This window comes from Desmodus rotundus, chromosome 8 (assembly GCF_022682495.2).
Source record: "Desmodus rotundus isolate HL8 chromosome 8, HLdesRot8A.1, whole genome shotgun sequence".
NCBI lineage: Eukaryota > Metazoa > Chordata > Mammalia > Chiroptera > Phyllostomidae > Desmodus > Desmodus rotundus.
The window spans coordinates 42,631,665-42,653,632 of NC_071394.1; the positions used below are offsets into that span (position 1 = coordinate 42,631,665).

Here is a 21,968-nt window from a genome sequence, read left to right on the forward strand (position 1 = left end):
ATGTGTGCATTTCATTATTTACACGACTTCATTAGGCGACCAGGAGCTGTGCACACAGCTCGCTGCCTCGGCAGCAGCACCCCGGGGTCGGAAACCGACAACAAACGCTCTTTATTACCTTTCACTCCTCTTGCCTTTGAAATATTTGTTTAATGGAAAAATGTCCCTAAATTATATTTACCTCTCTTGATTAAAGTATTTTTTTTCTTAAATGTTTTTAGGAACTACAAGTTTCTTGGAAGTTTTTCCCTACTTGTTTCCACTGTGTTGCCAGGGAGGATTAAAAAGTAAATACTGAGAAATGAAGATTCGGAGTGGGGAACGACCTTTAGTTTCTTACGGGGTCTCCCAGCCCTCTCATTTCCCCTACCTTAGGCAATCCACCTTCCTCCTCCCCGGCCCTCTTTCTTGGTTTTTGGTCATTTCCTGGAGTTAGGGTGAACAGGAGCGAGACTAGAAAGGCCCCGGCCTAGGCTCCGCACACCGAGGTCCGAGCACAGACCCTGGGTGACTCACCAGGTTCTGGACCGCAGGCGCGGGGCCCGGGCAAGGGCCGCGAGAGCCGGTCCGGGGCGGACCCCGCGGTTTCCGCGGGCTCTGCGCGGTAGCCCCAGGGCTTTCTCCTGCGGTCCTTCCCCGGGTCCTCGGGCCACGCAGCCAAGGGGGCGGGTCCTCACGTGCCAGACACGCCCCGGCCGGGTTTATAATTCGCCCTCTCACTAGGCGAGCCGCCGCTTCTCCTTCTCCCGCGCTCCGCGGGGACTTGGGACGCGCCTCCCGCGCCGGCCGCGCTAGAACTCGGGACCGAGCGCACGCCGCTCGCACTCGCGCTCACACTCACACACGCGCAGCTACACCTACATTGCCTTTCACCGCGCGCTCACACTCGCACACTCTCTCACACTCCCTCGTGCACTCACAAGCGCACTTTCACCCTCTCACACTCACACGCTCACACCCCCGCTCAGGCCCGCTTACTCTGCAGGGGCGCGGGCACAGTCGGCGACAGCGCCGAGAGGACACACAGCTTCTCCATGGCTGATCTGAGCTTCATCGAAGATTCCGTCGCCTTCCCCGAGAAGGAGGAGGATGAGGAGGAGGAAGAAGAGGGCGTGGAGTGGGGCTACGAAGAAGGTAACCCGCCGCATTTTGAGGTGGCTGGGGTCCCGGGACGGCGCGTGCGGGGCTGCGCGTCGCGTGTGTTTTGCCCAGCGCTGGGCTCTGCACACTTCTGCTCCCTGGCGCTCCGAGCACCTCCGCGTCCCCTCTTTCCCACGTGGGTCCCTGTCACTTTCCCATTCCCGCGGCCTGTCTCGGGGCAGAAGGCTCAGCAGGGAGAGCGGGCGGGCCTGCCTCCTGCATTCGGGTTGGGGAGCCTGGCCTTCCTGCCCGGCAGCTGTTGGCACCTGCCTTCATCCGGAGGGCAAGCCTTAAAGCTGCAGCTGTGCCATGCCTTGCCTCCTGAGTAGCTAAGAGGAGCAGCCTTACCCATTACTCAACACCTTGAGAATACAGTGTTAGTGAAACTATTCGTTTCTTGCTTGCTATGTGGACCCTGGTGCAAGGAAAAGTATTCTGCTTCTACTGTGTTCCTGAAGGACATTAACATGGCTAATTCTTTCCAGACATGTCCTAAATTTCAGGCTGAATCAGTGGGCTTGGTGAGAAGGGGTTGACTTTTTAAAAAAGTTTAGGTTCCTAAATTTATCCCTGAAAATGTAGGTCTGTTAAAATAGCCAACCACTCGTGCTGATGTTGACTACATCTATGAAAAAAATGTAGAATTTATCATTTGAATTATAAAAACATGGAAAGAGTATATATGTATGAGTATGCAGGTAGGCATGTGTACCTGTACTGTATATAGGTACACTTCAAAATACTGTATTTGCATTTCTGATAAGAGGTTTATTCACTAGCATCAGATTTATGGTTTTGGGCTCTCACTAAGCGTGTTGAGACTTGCAGGTATTTCCCGAGTACTGGACTTGAACTGATGAGCAGAAGAAATTTGTGTGGCACTATTTTTTCTAGTCACTTAAAGATGACCTAAATTTCTTAGTCATACATTTTTACATTTCTGTGGACAAATACAAACAGAATGTTATGTGAGCTCAAGGTTTTGCATGTGGTATTTGATATTATGTCATTCGAAATATAAACCCAAAGATTCACACACATTTACCACATTTCACCCTATAGAGATGGTAGTCATAACCCACTTAATGTCAAGTATTATAAACTGTTCACACTAGTTTTAACATGTTAGATTTCACTGTAACTCTTTCTTAAACCACTATAAGTGTGCTTCATTTTGTCCTTAGGTGTGGAATGGGGCTTGGTGTTCCCTGATGCGAATGGGGAATACCAGTCTCCCATTAACCTGAATTCCAGAGAAGCCAGATATGACCCGTCACTGCTGGATGTCCGCCTCTCGCCAAATTATGTAGTCTGTCGGGACTGTGAGGTCACCAATGATGGACATACCATCCAGGTTATCCTGAAGTCAAAATCAGGTATTTTAGAAGATGCTTTGCCTGCTCTTGTAAACTTGAGGTATTTTTGGAGCTATTAAACACTCGTTTAGCTTGGATGACCTTAAAGGTGGAACTACCATAGCTCCATGGTCAAGTACCTTTATGTATTGTACAGTGCATTTTTAGGAATTGTTTTCTGAAACATTTTTGGAAGAGTGAAGGGATGAAATAATGAAGATGTGAGTCTGGCGTTACTCTAACAACCTTAGGTGGTCAACGTACACCCTGCGGAACTTGTGGAAAGGTGTATGCAGGTGTAGAAATGTGAATTTTGTCCTAAATTGTTGATTAGCTTACATCATTTACATAATGATAATTCTTTGTTTGACTGTATTGTAAAACTAGAAATTAGGATTTATTGACATTATCTGGCATTCCAGAGAGACTTTTTCAAATTCATATTTCCACTACGTTAATGACAACTAATGAATGATTTAAACAGCAATCCTCTATTAGTCCTCTAACTAATAGAGAGAATTTTCACCAATAGCAGTAAAAAATATCCTTTAAACTCAGCAAAAGATTTGAGTAGCAAACAAAGCTCTTCCTTCTTATTTATTTTTTAAACCCCCTTGCTCCCCATCTGAACCTATTTGAGATGGGTCTGAAATGTTTTATGGAAAAGGTGTTGAGCAGTTACCAAGGAAATTGGTTTTCAGCTTAAATGTAGTGGAGAAGACAGCAGAATTCTAAAAATTAGCATTAATATTATGCTATTCATGGTGAATAAAGACTATTATTTCCCTCTGAGGAAAACTGTAAAATTAAATATGTTTAAATAATAGGACGTGCTTAATGGAGACCAACTGTGCTCAAATTAATTCTGGATCAGTAAATTTGATATTTTAAAACATAAAATCGGGTTAATTATTAGGCTGGACAGATATTAATGGCCACTTATGGATTTTTTTTATCCATTGTGAATGTCCCCAAGCTTTAATTCAGAATCCGTGAGACAGTCATAGGTTCATGTAGTCTCCCCTGCTGTTCTGAGGTCACAGTATGGGCACCACCCGAGACAGACTGCTGGATACGTACTCAGAGAGACAGCTTCAGGAGTGAATTTGAATTTAAATCGGACTATTCGAGGTGGACGGGTTAATCTACGATGGGACAGTATGTATTATTTAAAAAGTATGTAGTAAAATAACTGAATGCTGACTTCTGGCCTATAAAAACATTGTAAGGTACTGTGTGTGTGTGTTGACATGCTTCTGTACTTTCGGGAATAAAATGTTTCTATACCTACATGACGACACGCGTGATCGCAACTCCCTGGTGGGTGTATACAAATGGACAAGATGGTTCTCGAGGAGTCATAGTCTAGTAGAAGCACATCCTTTCAAGTCTTACTGTTGGCGTGATGATGGCAAGTGCCAGAAAGCTTTATGGGAACACAGAAGGATGACTGAGTACAAATACCATCAGTCAAGACAGCGTGTGTCCGTCCTGCTGTAAGATCCGATTTACTTGATCTCAGTGAAATGAACATTTTCTCCGGGTAACTTCTCAAACACTTTCCTTGGCCGCCTCCTCGCCCCCGAAAGAGACTGTGAAGCACTGTTATTGTCCTTTAACCACAAGTATGTTTCTTCCTCATGTACCTCCATTTGCCAGTTGGTTCTCCTCCACCCTCTACCCCTCATCACTGAGAAAGAGCTGTCTGTCTGTCTGTCTGTCTGTCTAGGTCTATTTTGGACACATGGGCTCCAGACCCCTTACTCTGATCTTCTCAGAGAGAACTTATTCCTTCAGATGCCCCATCTCCTTTCGGCCACTATATATAATCCTTTCTTCAGTGTTTCTTCAGACTTAAAATTTCCACGTCTGGACCAGTTTATTTATTTATTTTCTAGGCTATTTAAGCTTCTCAAAGGAATAGTCTACAAGCCCTGAACACCTTGACATTCATTTATTTAATTCAAGTTTTATCTTTATCAAAATAGAATGTAAATATAATTTAAATAGTTGACTAGTACTGTATTTCTCTCTCCCTCTAGATTATAACCCTTGCCTCCCACTTAAAATGTTCTGTCGTGGTGACAGTCGCTTCCAGCACTTAGCTGTTTCTCCTGCTGCCGTACTTCTTGATAAAATGTGTACACCGTCCTGCTTTGATATTTAAGATACCTACGAACTCCCTGCTCTGGAAGATGAAGCTAATTCTCTTATTACCCTTCCACTCTGTGATTTTGCTCCCCTTTGTTCCTATACTTAAATTATAATTTTTATTTAAATTAATAGCGTTCTTATTATGATGGTTATGTAACTACTATTTCTGGCTGAGGTTATATTTATTTCCCTTATTGAATATGTTTTTCTTCCCCTAGACTTAATATATTTTTGTTTTTTTTTAAGTTTTTTTTAGTGATTTTTAAGTTTATCTTTCACGATTTTATTTTCAAACTCTCTGACGTATGGCAGATCTTCTTCCAGGACATTGAAACATATTAAATTACCCTTCCCTCCCTTTCACCCATTCTTCCTCCTGCCCCTGGCGGCCTCCCTTCCCTGTATTCCTGCCCTGGTCTGGTCCACTGGCTCTCCAGGCCTGCCGTGCAGCCGTTCCTGCAGCTCCCCGGGACGCAAGCCCAGAAAGTCCCTTTCCCTGTCTCCCGTGTGCGATCCCATGTTTTCTGGATGCTGTGACATTCTCTTGTGGGGTTGTTGGCTCATTTCAGGGACTTTCTAGGTCTGTCCCCTTCTACAATTCATCTGCTCATAACCTCCTGAGAAAGGGCATGTGGGGGTAAAGCTGGGTTACCTTGCAAGTTTGCGTGTGTCTCCCGTGACTGGGGTGGGCCTGGCAAAGCAGCCCAGGCCAGAAGAGCTCGCTCTGGTATTTGACGCCAGAGCTGCTTTGCCTCCCATGCTCCAGTGTCAAGGTGGAAAGGTTTAGTGCCATCCTGCCTGTCAGCCCTTCCGTGTGACCTCTTTCTCTCTCTGGGAGCTTTTCCAATCTCTTTACTGCTATTGCTTTGACATTTTACAGCCATGTGCTTTGGTGTGGTTCTTTTTCATTCTCTGTGTTGGGTACTAGGTGGGCCGTTACAGTCAGGGTTTCTTAGAAATGTCTCAGAAATTTTCTTATGTTATTTCATTGAAAAATTTTCTGTTTTTCCTTTGTATCTTCTTTCAGTAACTCTTATTTTTCTTTGTTTTTTCTACTTTCTTTAGATATCCTCAACTAATATCTTCCCGATTTTCTACTGAATTTTTAACTAATGCTAGCTGTTTTTAATTTCTGAAAAGTCGTGCTTATTCTATACATTGTTTTACTTTCTAACATCCAGCATTTATTTCATGAATGCAGAATGTCTCCATTCTTTTCTGTATGGCTTTTTTCTTTTCTCTTCATGTGTCTGTTTATTCTGGGTTCCTTCTATTTGTTTTGCTCTCTTTTATTATTGGAGGTTTTCCTCAAATGTCCAGTGATGTCCGGTTCATTGTTCATATTTAGGAATGAGTCTAAAAAGTGGATTGGAAGCTCTGTGCACCCGGGCAGGAACATGGTCCGGTGGGTGTCACAGTTAGGTGATTAGGTAAGGGCTGGCCCTGTTGTTGGAGGAGGCTTTGTAGGTTTGGTCAGGGGAGGCCTTGTGTGGCTGGTAGCTGGCCGTCAGCATCTGTTTTCTGACCGCAGGTGAGAGGGGGGAACCAGAGTGGTACATTTGTTACGGTGGGTGAACCTGCACTGACGCATCCTCGTCAGCTCCAGTCCGTAGTTTACCTTAGGGTGCACCTCGGTGCTGCACACTCTGTGGTCTGAACAGATGTTGTGTATGCCGTGTTTCCATCACTGTGCTGTGATACAGACCAGTCCCACTGCCCTAAGACCCTCTGTGCTCTGCCCGTTCCTCCCTCCCTCTCCCCACCCGCTGGCAACCGCAGATCTGTTTACCGTCTCCATAATTTTACCTTCTCCAGAATGTCATATAGTTGGAATTATACATTATGTAGCCTTTTCAGTTTGGCTTCTTTTACTTAATAATATATATTTGTTGGATGTTGTCTTTTTAAATAAAAAGCTCATAAGGCTCATATTTTCAAATAACAAGCACAATTTTTTTTTAAGAAATTAAACTTCATACACACTGATCCACCGAAATGTCTGACCTCACGGTGGCTGTCAGTGGCCTGGGCTACTTTGTTTGTTCTTTCTTTTGTTGTTGTTGCCGCTGCTGCTGCTTTGTTTACATTAAACAATAAAAAGGGATTGCCAAAAGGATTCACAAGAATTGTAGCATAATTTAAATGCAGGCATTTAGTAAGTTAAAGCTTTGTAATGGAATCCTAATGACATAGCACTGCTACATAAGCCCATCTGGACACGCTGCCTGAACTTAAACTGAGGCACGCCCTGGGCTTGACCTCCACTCCTAACCCCTGCCGGAGATCCCAAACCAGAGTCATTGATGAGCTTCTCATCTCACAACCACACGAATGCTTTAAAATTCTTGAAATACTTTAATTCTGCTGCATTTGCGATGGAGTTTTTGGAAACTCTCTCGGGTTGGTCTCTGTGACACATCACCTCCTGGTGTTTCTTCTTAATTTTGACTGTCTGTTCTCTGCCGGTCCTTTGTTCTCCAGTCCCTTATATAATGGGTGTCTCAAGGTCTCCTCCTCAGCCCTCTTCTCTTGCACAACATGCACTCCATGAGTGGTGTGTTCACACAGACTGCATGCTGCTTGGTTCAGAGTTCCGTTTTCCAGTAAGACAGCACATGAGTTCAGGACAGGGCTGAGTCATGGATTCCCTGAGTGGAACCTCCTGGAGGGCAGCCTGCCCAGCCTCCTGGCTCAGCTCCTCTGGCAAGTGGCTGGGCGTCCTCAGTTTGAACAGCATTCCTTACTGAGCAAGCCCATTTTGCTTTTTGAGTAATTTCAAAGATCAAAAAGTTCCACGATTGCCCTCCTTGTGTCCATTTAGGGATTGGACCTATACAGGACAAACGTAATTATATTTTCCCATAGCATCCTTTAAAATACTGACTACCATCATCCTATTATGAAATTGCCCTTTTTCCTTTCAGAGTATTACTAGTTCCTTCAACTTTCCTCATAGATAGTCTTTCATTCACTAATACTTACTTATTGGTCATTCACTGTAGGAATTACAAATGTATCTCCAAGAGCCAGGCAGGTACCACAAATGAGAACAGCCAGGAGAGCAAAACTTGTAAATAGCTACTGGCCCTCTGCTTTACGTGCGGTGTTGGGCGGCAGTGGGACTGGTTGGGACTGTGGGAACCAGCAAGCTGCAGGAAGCATACCTAGTTTGCCAGATGTTTGACGCGCCCAGAAAAGCTGCAGACGTGGGCCTGTGAACCAAACGCAATCACTGGGTTGGTTCATCCACCTGTAAGGAGCAGTGGGCAATCTTTGTCTTACCTTATGCAGGGTGCTCCATGCTTTGGGTAAGGTAAACGTAAATCACACCTGGTGCCTGCCCTCAAGAAGCTTATAGGGGTAGGTGTGAAAAATAGGTGTACAGGGAGAGATTATTTTTGCTTGAAATTGTTAGGGAAGGATTTGGGGAGGGAGTAGCATTTGCAGTGACCCTTCGAGGGTGAATAGCATTGGGATCTGGGAGATTGGGATGTGTGGGGAGAGAGAGTAGTAGGCAAACAGACGTGGATATGGGAAGGGCTAGAGATCGTGAAGGGAAAGGTGCATCCTTAAATAATCTGGAAGTAAAGTTTTATTCATAGTAAATGAGGTTAATAGAAAATATAATGGAGAGGGTATGTTGGAGCAAATTCATGAGGGACCTTGAACCAAGTTTACCAAGTATAAACATTGTTTATTTTCTGAAGGATACAGTCATAATCGTGTTGCTTTAGGAAAATTAACCTTGTAGCAACGAGTAGGATGGGATCTGGGAGAAATTAGGGGTCAGGTTGCAGGTTATTGCATGAGACTCAGTTCACCAAGGCTGTGGCTACTGTGTGGGCAGTGGCAACGGGAAGGAAGGCATGACGAAAGAGGGATTTCGGAGACGCCACCTATGAGCTTCAGTGATTGGTTATGTGGACCAGGAGAGAGGCGGGGTGGGCCGTGTAGAGCCCCTGTGGCTGGACCACGTTTTGGATCCTGTCACCATTCTCTCCCTCTGCTCTGAGCATATTTCAATGAGTGTCTCCAAACCTGGGGTTGAGCCAGGGTTCCCATTCCAGGCGGACCTGATCAGACTGTGGAGAATTTTATCTAAGCCACCACATATATTACGTGTGTGGGGCAAGCGAATCACTGAGCTGCAGGAATCTGAACAACTTAGTGTCCACAGACAGATTAAAATAGAACATCCAGTGATATAAAAAGTAGCTAAAGTGTAAAAATAAAATTATTATAGATTCTCACCTGAGTGGTTTGATACCGAAGTTGTGAGGAAGCGTGAGACTGCCCAAGCTTGTGCAGTAAGAATGTCATTCCATCTGACGACACGCAGTGTGTTAGGGATAATGACATTTTAAAGGGCCATCAGTGTGGGAGGAATTGCTAATCAAGATCGGTCACTTGTGCCCTTCACTGTAACTTATTATAGAAACCTTAATTAGAAAATTTTACTTCTGGGTCTTCTATAATTCTCAAAGTTAATTTTAGGCTAGATTATTATCTTATTATGAATCATACTTTTTAAGAAATGACAACTTTTTATAGTGCTTCGTAGCAACTTTACTGATTTAAAGATGAAGTTTTCAAAAATATCTTAAAAATATTTTCACTTAAGAAGAGACTGTATACTGTTTATTTATATAAAATGTCAAGGTTCAATTTCTTTATGATTTTATTTATTATTAGCTACCTTTGGGGGGTTTGAATTACCTGAACAGTTGCCTTCATTTTGCGTGTGCAGATCCAGCATAACAGCCTCCTCTCTGTATTGTCGATGTTATCTCTTCCTTTAAGAGCTGATGATATTTATTCTTTAAAATGATATAAAGCTGCCCTGGCTGGTGTGGCTCAGTTGGTTGGAGCGTCATCTTATACACCAAAAGGTTTTGGGTTCAATTCCCTATCCGGGCACATGCCTGGGTTGTGGAATCGATCCCTGGTTGAGCACATATGAGAAGGCAACCATAATGTTTCTCTCTTTCTCTCTGCCTCCCTCCTTCCCTCCCTCCCTCCCTCCCTCCTCCCTCTCTTCTTTTCCATCTAAGAGTAATGAAAAAATGTCCTTGGATGAGTATTAAAAAAAACTTCAAAAAAGAAATAATATTACAGGTTAGTTAAAAGCTAACCTACAAAACTAAAGACAATAAAAATATTGATTTTTTTCTTTCAAGACTTCAAATGTTAAAAAAGTAATTAATACTATTTTTTAGAATGTTTTATGAATACATTTGGGATTTCTTAAAAGTTAAACTGAGGTTCTGAAATCTTTAAACCTACCAAGAATGAACTTGGGCCTTTGGATCCTTTGGGGATCCTTTTGGGGACCATGGTGTTGGTGTCCCTCCCTGTTGGGGATGTGTCTCTCTTTCCTGGCCTCACCAAGTTTGCCTGATCTATGACAGCAGCTTGCTAATCACTTAGGCTTGCCCTTTGCTGGTCCACCAACCGTGCAGACATGGAGTAATATTTTTGCATTTTAAAACATTAGTTCCCATATAAGAGCCATTGATGATTCCCTCCATGTTAAACTCCAGCTCCTGACATGGGCTGCAGGTCTCTTCCCGATGCTCACACGTCTGCAGGCCTGCCTTGGGCCCCTGGTAACCTCTACCTTTATTCTCTGGGAACACATTCAAGCTACTTCATACCTCTGAGCCCTTCTCAGCCTCTTCTCTCTGCTGCAGTGTACGCTCTCACTTCTAATAGCTTCTTTTTCAAGGCTCTGCTTAGCTTTCATCTCCTGTGGAAAGTTCCCTGACATTCTGATCCCTTAGGTTTGGCTTGGCCTGTGCTGGATGTTCTCTTAGTGCCTGGTGCCCTTGGCCTCACTCTTTTAATGCAATGCCTTGGCAACTCTACGACTACATCCTTCTTTTTGTGAACTTGGTGCCCGACACAGGGCATGGAATTCATCTGAAAATGTGTGTGGAACTCAAATGAAATGAGGGAGCTAAGCTTTGATCAACATCAGCCTTTAAAGTATCTGGCAAATTTGTTTTCAACAAAGGATATAGAAGCTTAAATAGATTTAGGTAAGAGAGAGAGAGTGTGCGCATGTGTGTTCTGTCCAGAAAGTATCCAGCCACACGCTATGAAAATAGACATTTATTGAAGAAGATACAAGAAACATTGTACATAGGACAATGACACCTCAGTTCCCTTAAATGTAGGTACCTTGGGACCTCACACAGTTCTCCCAGCATCTGTTCCACTTTTCAAAACTGCAACATCCTTTGTTGGAATTGGCATCAGCTGCTCCATTGTATTTTCCTGAATCTCATCTATGGTGTGAAATCTCTTCCCTTTCAAAGGTGATTTTAGTTTTGGGAAAAGCCAGAAGTTGTAGGGTACGAAATCTGGGCTGTAGCGGGGCTGAGTCACTTGGGTGATTAGATGTGTTGCCAAAAACTGCATGAGATGTGATAGATGAGTGGGCATGTCGTTGTGATGAAGCTGCGAATCACCAGTTGCCCATAGCTGTGGCTGTTTTTGTCACATTGCATCTCTCAACCAAGGAAGAATATTGAGGTAGTGCTCCCTATTAATTTTTTGGCCTGGAGGGGTGTGTTCATGATGGACAACACCTTCCCAATTAAAAAACGCAGTTAACAGGGTCTTGATTTTGCTGCAACTTTGAAGTGCCTTCTTCGGGCATGGAGAACCAGGTGACTTCCATTGGGACGACTGGGCCTTTGTTTCAGATCATAGCCATAGACCCAGGATTTGTCTGTGGTTATGACCTTGAGGAAATCTGGTTCTTTGGTAGCGGTTTGAATCAAGTTATTAACAACTGCAGTATGATGTTCCTTCTGCTCTGGTAGCAGAAGCTGTGGGACAAATTTTGCCACGACTTCTTTCATGCCAAGACCCTGCATCAAATGGGACACAGTAGTGTTTGGAATCCCCAGATCAGCTTCTAGTTCTCGCACTGTCAGTGGCTGGTCTTTGTTCATAGCAGCCTGTATATGTTCAGCATTCTCAGGTGTTCTGCTTGTTGCAGGCCTTCTAGAACACAGGTCACTTTGAACAGATTCTTGACCATCTTTGAAGCATTTGTGCCACACTTTTATTTGTGCTGTACTCATTGCATCATCCCCGAAAGCCTTCTGAATCATTCAAATAGTTTCTGAGGAGGGATGTTTAAGCCTAACACAGAATTTGATGCAGATTCGATGCTCTACTCAGTCAGTCATTTTGAATGCATCAGCCACACAGTACACATGCGCACTCAACAGCATTTGCCACCCCCACTGACTGGTACTGTGAAGTCATCATTGTTCACGCACATGCATTCCAGCCCACTCAATGTTGCACACACTGCTCTCGTTATATTAACGATAGCTGGGCTTTTTCTGGACAGAACCATATTTTGTTCCTCAAGTTTTGGAGAAGGACCTCTTTTTATATCTCATAAGCCTGACGGGCATGACTTTTACAGGGTATAATGAAAATGGATGCAGCAGCAGTGACTTCAGTTTATTTTATATTTTCCACCAGTTTGTTATTCTAAGGAAATGCAGCATGTTATCAGTATGAGTGTTATGTTGTTTCATTGTAAAAAATTTTATTGAGCCTAATGGCATCACAAGTAATAAACCTGCCAGGTCGTGACGAAGTATCACTCCGCAAAACTTGATAATCATAAATTTGGAAAGAGTGTACACCTTTTGGTATGACTGGCTTCCTGATTCTAAAAAAGCAATAAAAAGGCAGAAAAATGCCTTAAGAGGATGTTGCCAAATGGGTAAAACAGAGCTACTATTTATTTTTCGTCTATAAATACCATCACTCTTAGGAGATGAACAGGTAATATTTACCAGGCACCTTGTAAAATTCCAGTTTCAGTGGTTGTCATTTTTTGTGGCTTTGTACAGCGCATGGTTTCAGTGGGGTTTAACTTCGGATTTTTCATCTGCAGCAAAAGCTAAAGGGCCCCAGCACCTGATTCCCGGCTGGAAGCCGCCTCTTGTCACTTCGCCCTGGGGACCAGGCCAGGCAAAATGTTTCTTTGTGTACATTGTCAACCCAATAGAATGGAAGATCCACAAGACCATGGAATTTCGTCTGTTTTGTCAAAACCAGTGTATCTTAAACACTTAACACGGTGTCTGGTACAATGTAGGTGAACAGTGGACTCCAGTGGGCCTGGAACCTCCCTATCAAGACATAGATTTGTGGAGTTTAAATTTCCTGGGCGTTTAAAAATGTAAGCTCTCTCCCCAAGTTTTAAATGAAGCATTTCATTCTTGTTAAAGAAATATCGGGCATTGTTCAGGTGGGGGGTTCTATTTTTGGAGAATGGATCTTTTTTTGGCCTCCCGAAATCACTGTGAAGATCAGTCATAGCATCCATTTTTATAAGAAACCAGTAGACTGCCCTGTAGCAGTTTTAGAAATGCTGCCTGTGTGTGACATGTGCTGGGTGTATGCAATAGGAGGGTTTTGGGAAATTTTTTTAATCTTCTTTCCCATTTCACACGAACTTTATTTCACAATACTCCTCTTTCTTTTTTCCTTAGTGTGGAGCTAAGCCTCCTTGGAGATGATTTTTCACCTTCTTTTAAAAGCAGAGTGTTACAGAATACAGCCCTCTGAAGCCTCGGGTCAGGTGGTGCTTGCACACAGCGAGGGGTGTGCTCTCTAGTTCTGATGATGAGGCTGGGGTACAGTGAGTCTTCTAAGCTTTCCAACCTCTTTTTGGTTTGGGAAGTGGGTACACTGTGGGTAGACTCAAGGCCTCCTTCCTGGGTATTCACAAACTGGCCCCCTGGTTGAACTAGAAACATTTCATACCTTCCCCCATCCGCAGCTTGGATGATTTTTGAAGGTATTCAGTGAGCCCGCAATGCACTTCTGGATGTTTGCAACCCTTTGTGATCCGTGTATTTACATTTTTTATTGTCCTGGGAAATAGGATTGCAGTTTAGAAATCTAGACTTCAAGAACTCATTGTTTTTCAGCTCACGCTTGCAGATACTGCGATGTGGTTTTCTCCATCCTTGTCTCACCCTGAGATATGGGTCAGAAGATTCGAGTTCCAGGCTCCTGGAGCTCGCTAGCTGGGTGACCAGGGCAGGTCACACTTAGCTCCTCTCAGTCATATTTTTCTCACCTGTCCATGCGGATGACAACGCCGACCTCTCTGATTTGTTGTGAGACTTAAGTAAGACCAGATATGAGGAAGAACATTAAACTTGTGAAAGATAGTATCCCAAAGGCCATGCATTTCACCCCCTCCCCCCTTGTTGTGAGGTTTGTGCACTTGAAAAATTAAAATTGCTGTTTGTACTGTAGCTCTTTTTCTGTTTTGAGCTGGTAGAAAGCTTAGATGCAAATTTTTCGGGCACTTTTTGCAAGGACTTCATGATATTTGTTTGTGCAATAGCCTCATCTCTCCATCCATTTTCTGCCTCTGTATTTAACCTTTGCTCTTTTTTCTGATTTATGCTTTCTGGCTATTGTATATGTACCTTGATATAAGCAGCTTTAAATTCTTTGTGGAACAAATTATGGGATGAAGAATCAACCAAACAAGTAAATACTGTTGCACCAATTTGCTTTCTTCTCCTTTAAGTTTTAGAGTAAGGCTGGATAACCAACTGTGCCTTGGGAGAGTGGTTTGGATGCAGCCACTTTTCCCACAAGGGCAACCTGACTGTCAGTGCCAGTCTCTCTGGGACAGACCACTTCTGGGGGAATGGGGTAGATTTTGTCAGGTCCTTGACTGAAAAATAACCTGTAATTCTTAGCTGATACCATTTAAATATTCTATTTATTTATTTTAGAGAGGAGAAGGGAGGGGGAAATATCAATATATGGTTGCCTCTCGAGAGCCCCCTACTGGCGACCTGGCCTGCAACCCAGGCACGTGCCCTGACTGGGAATCAAACCAGCAACCCTTTGGTTCATAGTCCAGTGCTCAATCCACTGAGCCACACAAGCCAGGGCAAGCTGGTACCGTTTAGAATGAAGAGTTTTTACAAGAAAAATACAAACAACCTTTATTTGTATTGCAATTGGCCATTTCTAATAAACTTATTTCAGGTTTTTCCATACGATAATCAGGGAGTGTTTAACTAAGAAAGTATTTTACCACTTCAAGACAGGTTCCTGTACAAATCTATTTTTATTATCTTTTACAGTGTCCATATTTGAGACAAAGTTCTGGGTCATATTCAGAAATGAGAAATATAGACAGGGCTTTATAGAACCAATGTTCATATTTCAAGTACTATTAATATTTTATCATAATTTTATTTTGTTTGCACTGTATGTGACACTGAAAAATCAGATTGGCTTAATAATAATTCTCTTCAGAGATAATTTTATTAGCTTATACCTATTCTCTAAATTGAAAGACAACTGCTATGAGTGGATCATGTGTGAGCAAGGCTTGGTTTACCGATACAGCTAGAGCAAGTCATTGGTCCAAACCGTAGTTTTGTCTCCTGACCAGTGCTAACTTTATATCTCAGGGAGTATAGCTAGTGCATAATTTTTGGTCTAAAGCTAACAAAGTTGAAATGAAATGATATACATGTCATACCAAGTATTGCAGAGTTTTTGAATTTCTACTGTATCTGGTTGGCCATGATAAGAATTTCAGCCCAGCCCACAGAGTGTGACTTCGTCTCACAGTTGTGAGGTGGTTCTCATTTTGGCTATATGCATTTAATCTGTAGAGCTCATGAGAGTTTTTTGGCAAAATGTGTCCCCAGTGGTTATATTGCTGTGCTGATGAATATATTTGAGATATAATTAAATAGAATTTATTTTATTTTTTTTTTTTAGTTCTGTCGGGAGGTCCGTTGCCTCAAGGGCATGAATTTGAACTGTATGAAGTTAGATTTCACTGGGGAAGAGAAAACCAGCGTGGTTCTGAGCACACCGTTAATTTCAAAGCTTTTCCCATGGAGGTAAGAGTAACAAATCATGTAAAATTCTTATTGTTTGTGGACAGTATTCAGTGATTATTGAAAGTGGCTTAGTTTAAAAGTAGATGCATAGCTTTTGAATTTTCACGAAGTTACATTAAAATTAAAAAGTATGTATGTAAGTAATGAAATGTAAGCTGGGAGCAGCAAATGACGGTTCCCAGGGACTTTCGTGGCTGGAAGAATGCACATGGGCTACTGGCCATAAAGGTGATCTATTAAGTAAAGCTGTTAAGTTGCATCCTATTATTACTCTTCTAAAAATTCTGCTGCCTCTGCAAATTCAGTTGGTCACTTGTAGATGCTCTGAATCAATGATAAGCTGAAAACAAATAACTTTTGGAGAAAGCTCAACACCAGTCACGAGCCTAGTTCAACTCTAGTTGAAGTGTCATTTCATCCTCGGGACTTAGTTCCTCCTCTAAGCACAGTTACCTTCTCCCTGTCCTTTGCCCCCAGTGGACTTGGTAGATTGCTGCGGTGGCACTGATCTCGTGGATTGTTACCGTTAGTGTCTAAAGTGTCTTTCTCACTGATTGTGGGCTTCTTTTGTGGACTGAATGTTTGTGTGCCCCCACCTCCTCATTCGTATATTGAAACTCTCTCCCACCCCAATGTTACGGTATTAGGAGGTGGGGAAGGTGATGTTGATGTCGTGAGGGTGGAGCCTTTGAATGGAATTAGTGCCCTTCTAAGAGTCCAGAGAGCTTGCTTCTCTACTCTCTGCCTTGTGAGGACAGGGTGAGAAGAGAGCCATCTACAAACCAGGAAGTGGACCCTCACTGGACCCTAGATGTGCTGGCACCTGATCTTGGACTTCCCAGCCTACAGAAGGGAGAAATAAATGCTTCTTGTTTAAGCCTCCAGTCTGGTAATTCGTTACACAGCCTTAGCTGAGACAGCTCCGGAAGAAAAAGCCTCCCCTTCCTTCTCCTTTTTATTTGCATCCTTTAGTCCAGTGCTGGGAACATCAAGAGACAATCCATGGTGGTGAAATTGAGGAGATGTCTCTGTTGGTCCCGGCCTCGTTTATATTTCTTTTATAAGGATGCGCGGTTCTGTCCAGGATGTAGCCCTTCAGTGGCAGGTAGCACTGTATCTGGGGGGACGCTGGAATGCCGGTCTTCCTTCTCCGTTGTTCCCAGCTGTGCATGTACTTAGTTTTATATGGCACTGCTCATGGTCAGGTACACATGTCCAGTTCTGCCTCAGTGGCTGGAAATCACTACTTTATAATTTGTATAAATGTACCTCAAAACATGAAGTAGAGGAAGTATTTCTCAATATTAATTATAATGAAAAAACTCCCTGTGGAAGCTCAGAAGATCCCTTTCATTAAAAAAAAAAAAACAACTTGCCCTGACTGGTGTGGCTCAGTTGGTTGGGTGTTGCCTCGCAAAGCGAAAGGTTGCTGGTTCAATTCTCTTTCAGGGTGCGTGCCTGGGTTGCGGGTTCGGTCCCTGGACTGGGCTCGTAAGAGAGGCAACTGATCCATAGTTCTCTTCCTCTCTTTCTCCCTCCCTTGCCCTCTCTCTAAAAATAAATAAGTAAAATATTTTAAAAAATCTCAAATCTCAAGGCTAAAATATTTGATGTCTTGAGGATAGGAGGGGAAAACAACTACAGTATGTTGAAGGGAATATGTGATAGATATATGTGTGTGTGTATATGTATATATGTGTGTGTATATGTGTATACACACTCTTGTGATAGTGAGGACAGTAACAGCTTACTGAAGGGTTTGATGGGGAAGGTTGGGTCTTCAGTGTCACCTTTGTAGGGGCTTCGTTCTCAAAGCCTACAGATGTCCTCTCAATTCAGATGCCTTACAGCAACTCTGCCCAGCCTCTGTGTCACCTCTGGCCGCTGCTCTGCCCTCACTCGACGTGAGGAGGAAAAGTTCCCACCAGAATGCCTCAGAGAGGAAGGAGGGCACACGACAATCCAGAACAATTAAACCTACTGGGGAGTGGAGAGCAAAGTGAGGGCTGCCAGGCCTCAGCTCTGCTCGATTCTTTGAGTTTGAAAGGCTACTTAATCATCTGGTCTCTACCAGTCCTCAAAGATATACTCAAATAATAAAACATTTAGGGAGAGATAGAAACAACTGGGTAGGCAAAAACTTCTGGATGGGGATTCAGTGGCTTTGCCTGTGACTCACAGTGTTTAGCCTTGGAGAAGTTAATTAGATTAGGTGAGTCAGTGGTGTGTGCTCTCTGCTCTGCAGCTGAGTAGAATTTCCGGACCAAATGTTCTGACTGGTCCTGCTCCTCAGTGGTGGTGTACCTGCTCCGGCCCATTAATCACAGGTAATGGTTTGTTCGGAGTGAAAATTAAATTCTGGTAGTGAGGCTTTGTTTCTGCAGAAGTATTTATCTTTAGCATCATGGAATTACTGACTCTAATTTTTCCAAAATACGTCATGGATAATATTTATGTTCTTGGTTATCCCAGATTGTCCCTCATCCGATATAAGAGAAAATGCTTGTATCGGTCTCTGGTGTTTGTTTAGTGCTATATCCTACCGTGTGCATGAACGCTGCGGGGGTGCAGCACTAGAGGGGGATGGCTCCAAGTGGGCTGTTTGTTTGTTTGTTTTAATGGAGGCTGTGAACACTGAGCTGGGCGTTGAGAAGGAGAGGGCACAGTGGTGTGCTGAAGAGGAGAGAGGGGCTCTGCGTAGAACAGTCCAGGAGGGAATGAGATGGCTGATGTGGAGGCGGGTGCATAACTTGTCACTTGTGCCCTGGTCCTGAGCTGCCATCTAGGGCCGCCTCGAACACAGGGTGTAGCCAGCCGGACAGCTGTGTGTGGGGACCAGGTACCCGTTTTGGTACATGATTAAAAAAAATTTTAAGACACTTTCCCATATTTTATTTACATTTTAGGACTAACTTTAGTTTTTAAATCACATCAATACCTATTTCCTTTTTGTTGATTTCACTTAAACTTTAATGGTTGGCTTATTAAACATTGTAAACAAATATTTATTATGTCTGTTACATGTAACACAAGAATGGCTTTTATCAGAAATTCATCGACCTCCCTTCTTGGCTTTTAAAAATTATAAATACAGATCCTGAATGTGTTTTGATCCTGCTAGAAGCCAGCACCCACATCGTTTCAAAAAGTAATCCAATTTGTCACTTCAAACAATTTCAGCTCAAAGTCTTTGGTTAAGCAAGATGGATAAAGCATGCCATTTTTGTTCCTTCTTAAGATTTTTAGTTTTCAGAAACACACACTTCTCACCATGCTTTCATCTTGTAAAACCCAAACTCTGTTATGACTACTTCAGGTTTATGCTTAATGACAGTGCCTTAACAAGAAAAAAAACTGTGCTGCATCTTTCTTTCTGTTACCTGAAAACATAACTTTATTTAATGTGTGGGTATTTTGCATTGTGTTATTTAATCGAGACAGCCACATGAGTTGTTGATTGAAGACAAGCTTGAGTTCTCATCAAGTCAATTTCTGTATGTTTGTCCTGGTGGCTGTGGACGCTTCATTATTTTCTTTGACGTCATTAGACCTGTTTGCTCTTGAAGTCCAGTTGTCAATTTTCTATGAGTATGAATGCAGCTCTTTTGCTAACACAGGTATGATCTGTGCATCCACCATCCCACTAGAATTATTCCATTCTTATTAATTTTTGTTACAAATCTAACTGATGGAAAAACTGCTAGGTATATAGAGTCACGTTAAACTTCCAGACTATAAATTTTATTTTCATCATTTGTCTTTGGAGGCAGTCACCTTCTTTGCTACTTCAAGGTAGCCTAAGTCTGTGGTCTGTATAACTCTTGCTAAATTATGATTAATTTTTATACATGAATAGCTACTTTCATACTTCAATGGGAGAATACTTCCCAAGCATTTAGGTTTTATGCTGGATTAGTAAAATTTTAATTTTTATAATTTTTCCACTACAGTTGGCATTCAGTATTATTTTATACTCATTTACTGTGTACAACATAGTGGTTAGACATTTATGTAATTTATGAATGATCCCCTGATAAGTCTAGTACCTACCTGGTACCATACGTAGTTATTACAATACTATTGACTATATTCCTTATGTTGTAGTTTGCACCCCCATGACTATTTTTTAACTACCAATCTGTATTTATGAATTCCTTCAACTTTTTTACCCAGACCTGGATCAGTAAAATGTAAAAAAAAGGGAGAAGAGCGGATTAGGAGATCAACAGCATGGCCAAGTTTTATTTTTCCAAATAAAAGCATTACGTGGGACTTCCAGTCAAGATGATGGCATAGGTAAATGAAGTACTCGCATGCTTCCATAAGCACATCAAAATTACAACTCAGGTACAGAACGATCATCATTTGGTACTGCCTGAAATAGAGCTGAATGGAAGTCATAAACAACTAGGGAGTTGAAGAAGAAACCACATCGAGTGGGGGAGGAGGGGCAAGATACACAACAGGCTGACCCACACTCACGAGGATAAAAATAGGGAGGGATATCTCAGCTACAGAGGTCCCCCATGAAGAGCGAGGGGTCCCAGCCCTACACCATTCCCCCAGCTGAGGGTTGTAGTGCCAGGAGGAGAAGTCCCCATAACTTCTGGCTCTAAAAATGAGGTGGGATTGTGACTAAGTGAGATGGGAGGTTTCTGGAGTCCCAGGCAGTTCCTCTGAAAGGGCCTATGCACAGACTGTGTTGGACTCACTCCCCCTGAGCTCCAGCACTGGGGCAGGAGCTTGAAAAGCACTAGAGACATATGTGGAGGAACTGAAAGTTGTGACCATTAGGGTGAGTGCTGGGGGCGTAGCTTTCTCCTAGACAGAAGTGCTGGTAGAGGCCGTTGTTCTTTTGATGAGCCCTCTCCCCACAGAGCCAGCTCCTTATCTGAGACTCCATCAAACTGGCTCACACTGTTTGCCCCAGCCTGGTGACTGCCTGAGGCTCTGCCCCACCTAACTTTCAGGCCCACCCAAGCTGTTTTCAGTGACTTTTTATAGGAATGGCCTGTCTTGGCTCATGTTAATATTTCCTAAAATCTCTCAAACAAGCAGCATCTGCCCTCAGCATGCCTCGTACCTCTTGCTAAGAGGCCCCAGGCCCAACACTAGCAACAGCTCGCCTTGGTTAGCAACTTGGGCTCTATTGGGTACCTCAAAGCCTAACACAAATAGTAGCCATCCACAGAATGCTTTGTAGTTTATGCCAAGTAGCCCTTGGCAGAACTCAGGCATCAGCTGACCTTGGCCTGCATCACCTGGAAGAACACTGAGCCAGTGCATCCAGTGGACAGCTTCAGACCACATTGAAGCATCACCACCCAACCACCTCCACAAGTGGGTGAGGTGGTAGCTGGTGGACCAGGCAAGGTGGCGGCTGGTGGAACAGGCAGTCCCAAATTTGCATGTGGATAAACCGGGAAGAATAACTGGGGAGCAAGACAGATCATGCAACCCAGGATTCCAGCATGGGGAAATAAAGCCCCAAAACCTCTGACTGAAAAAACCTGTGGGGGTTGAGGCTGTGGGAGAAACTCCCAGCCTCACAGGAGAGTTCATTGGAGAGACCCACAAGATCCTAGAATATACACAAACCCACCCACTGGAATCAGCACCAGAAGGGCCCAATTTGCTTGTGGATAGTGGGGGAAGTGATTGAAAGCTGGATGAGAGCTGAGCCAGCGGTATTGTTCCTTCTCAGAACCTTCCCTCACAAACAAGTGCCACAACGCAGTAACCTGGGTTGTCCTACCCTGGTGAATACCTAAGGCTCCACCCCATACTACATAACAGGCACATCCAAACAAAAAAATATGGCCCAAATAAATGAACAGATCAAAGCTCCAGAAAAAATACAACTAAGTGACGAAGAAATAGCCAGACTATCAGATGCAGAGTTCAAAACACTGGTAATCAGGATGCTCACAGAAATGGTTGAATATGGTTGCAAAATAGAGGAAAAAGTGAAGGCCACAAAAAGTGAAATAAAGGAAAATGTACAGGGAATCAATAGTGAATGGAAGGAAACTGGGACTCAAATCAACGGTTTGGAGCAGAAGGAAGAAATAAACATTCAACCAGAACAGAATAAAGAAACAACAATCCAAAAAAATGAGAGGCTTAGGAACCTCCAGGACAACTTTAAACATTCCAACATCAGAATCATAGAGGTGCCAGAAGGAGAAGAGGAAGAGCAAGGAATTAAAAACTTACTTGAACAAATAATGGAGAACTTCTTAATTTGGCAAAGGAAATAGACTTCCAGGAAGTCCAGGAAGCTTCAGAGAGTCCCAAAGAAGTTGGACCCAAGTAGGCACACACCAAGGCACATCATAATTACATTAGCCAAGATTACACAGAAGGAGAGAATCTTAAAAGCAGCAAGAGAAAAGGA

The 21,968-nt window shown here is 43.2% G+C and overlaps 1 protein-coding gene across 1 annotated transcript in view; it reads left to right on the plus strand.

The window, feature by feature from the left end:
• The first annotated feature begins 536 nt into the window (after positions 1–536).
• The window catches only part of CA8 (carbonic anhydrase 8), a 99,529-nt gene continuing 78,097 nt past the window's right edge, over positions 537–21,968 (plus strand). Inside the window, exons 1-3 of the mRNA XM_024572197.4 lie at positions 537–1,134; positions 2,325–2,516; positions 15,447–15,571. Of these exons, the coding sequence (XP_024427965.1) occupies positions 1,035–1,134; positions 2,325–2,516; positions 15,447–15,571 (417 nt within the window). The 5' untranslated portion in view covers positions 537–1,034. The remainder of the gene's footprint in view (positions 1,135–2,324; positions 2,517–15,446; positions 15,572–21,968) is intronic.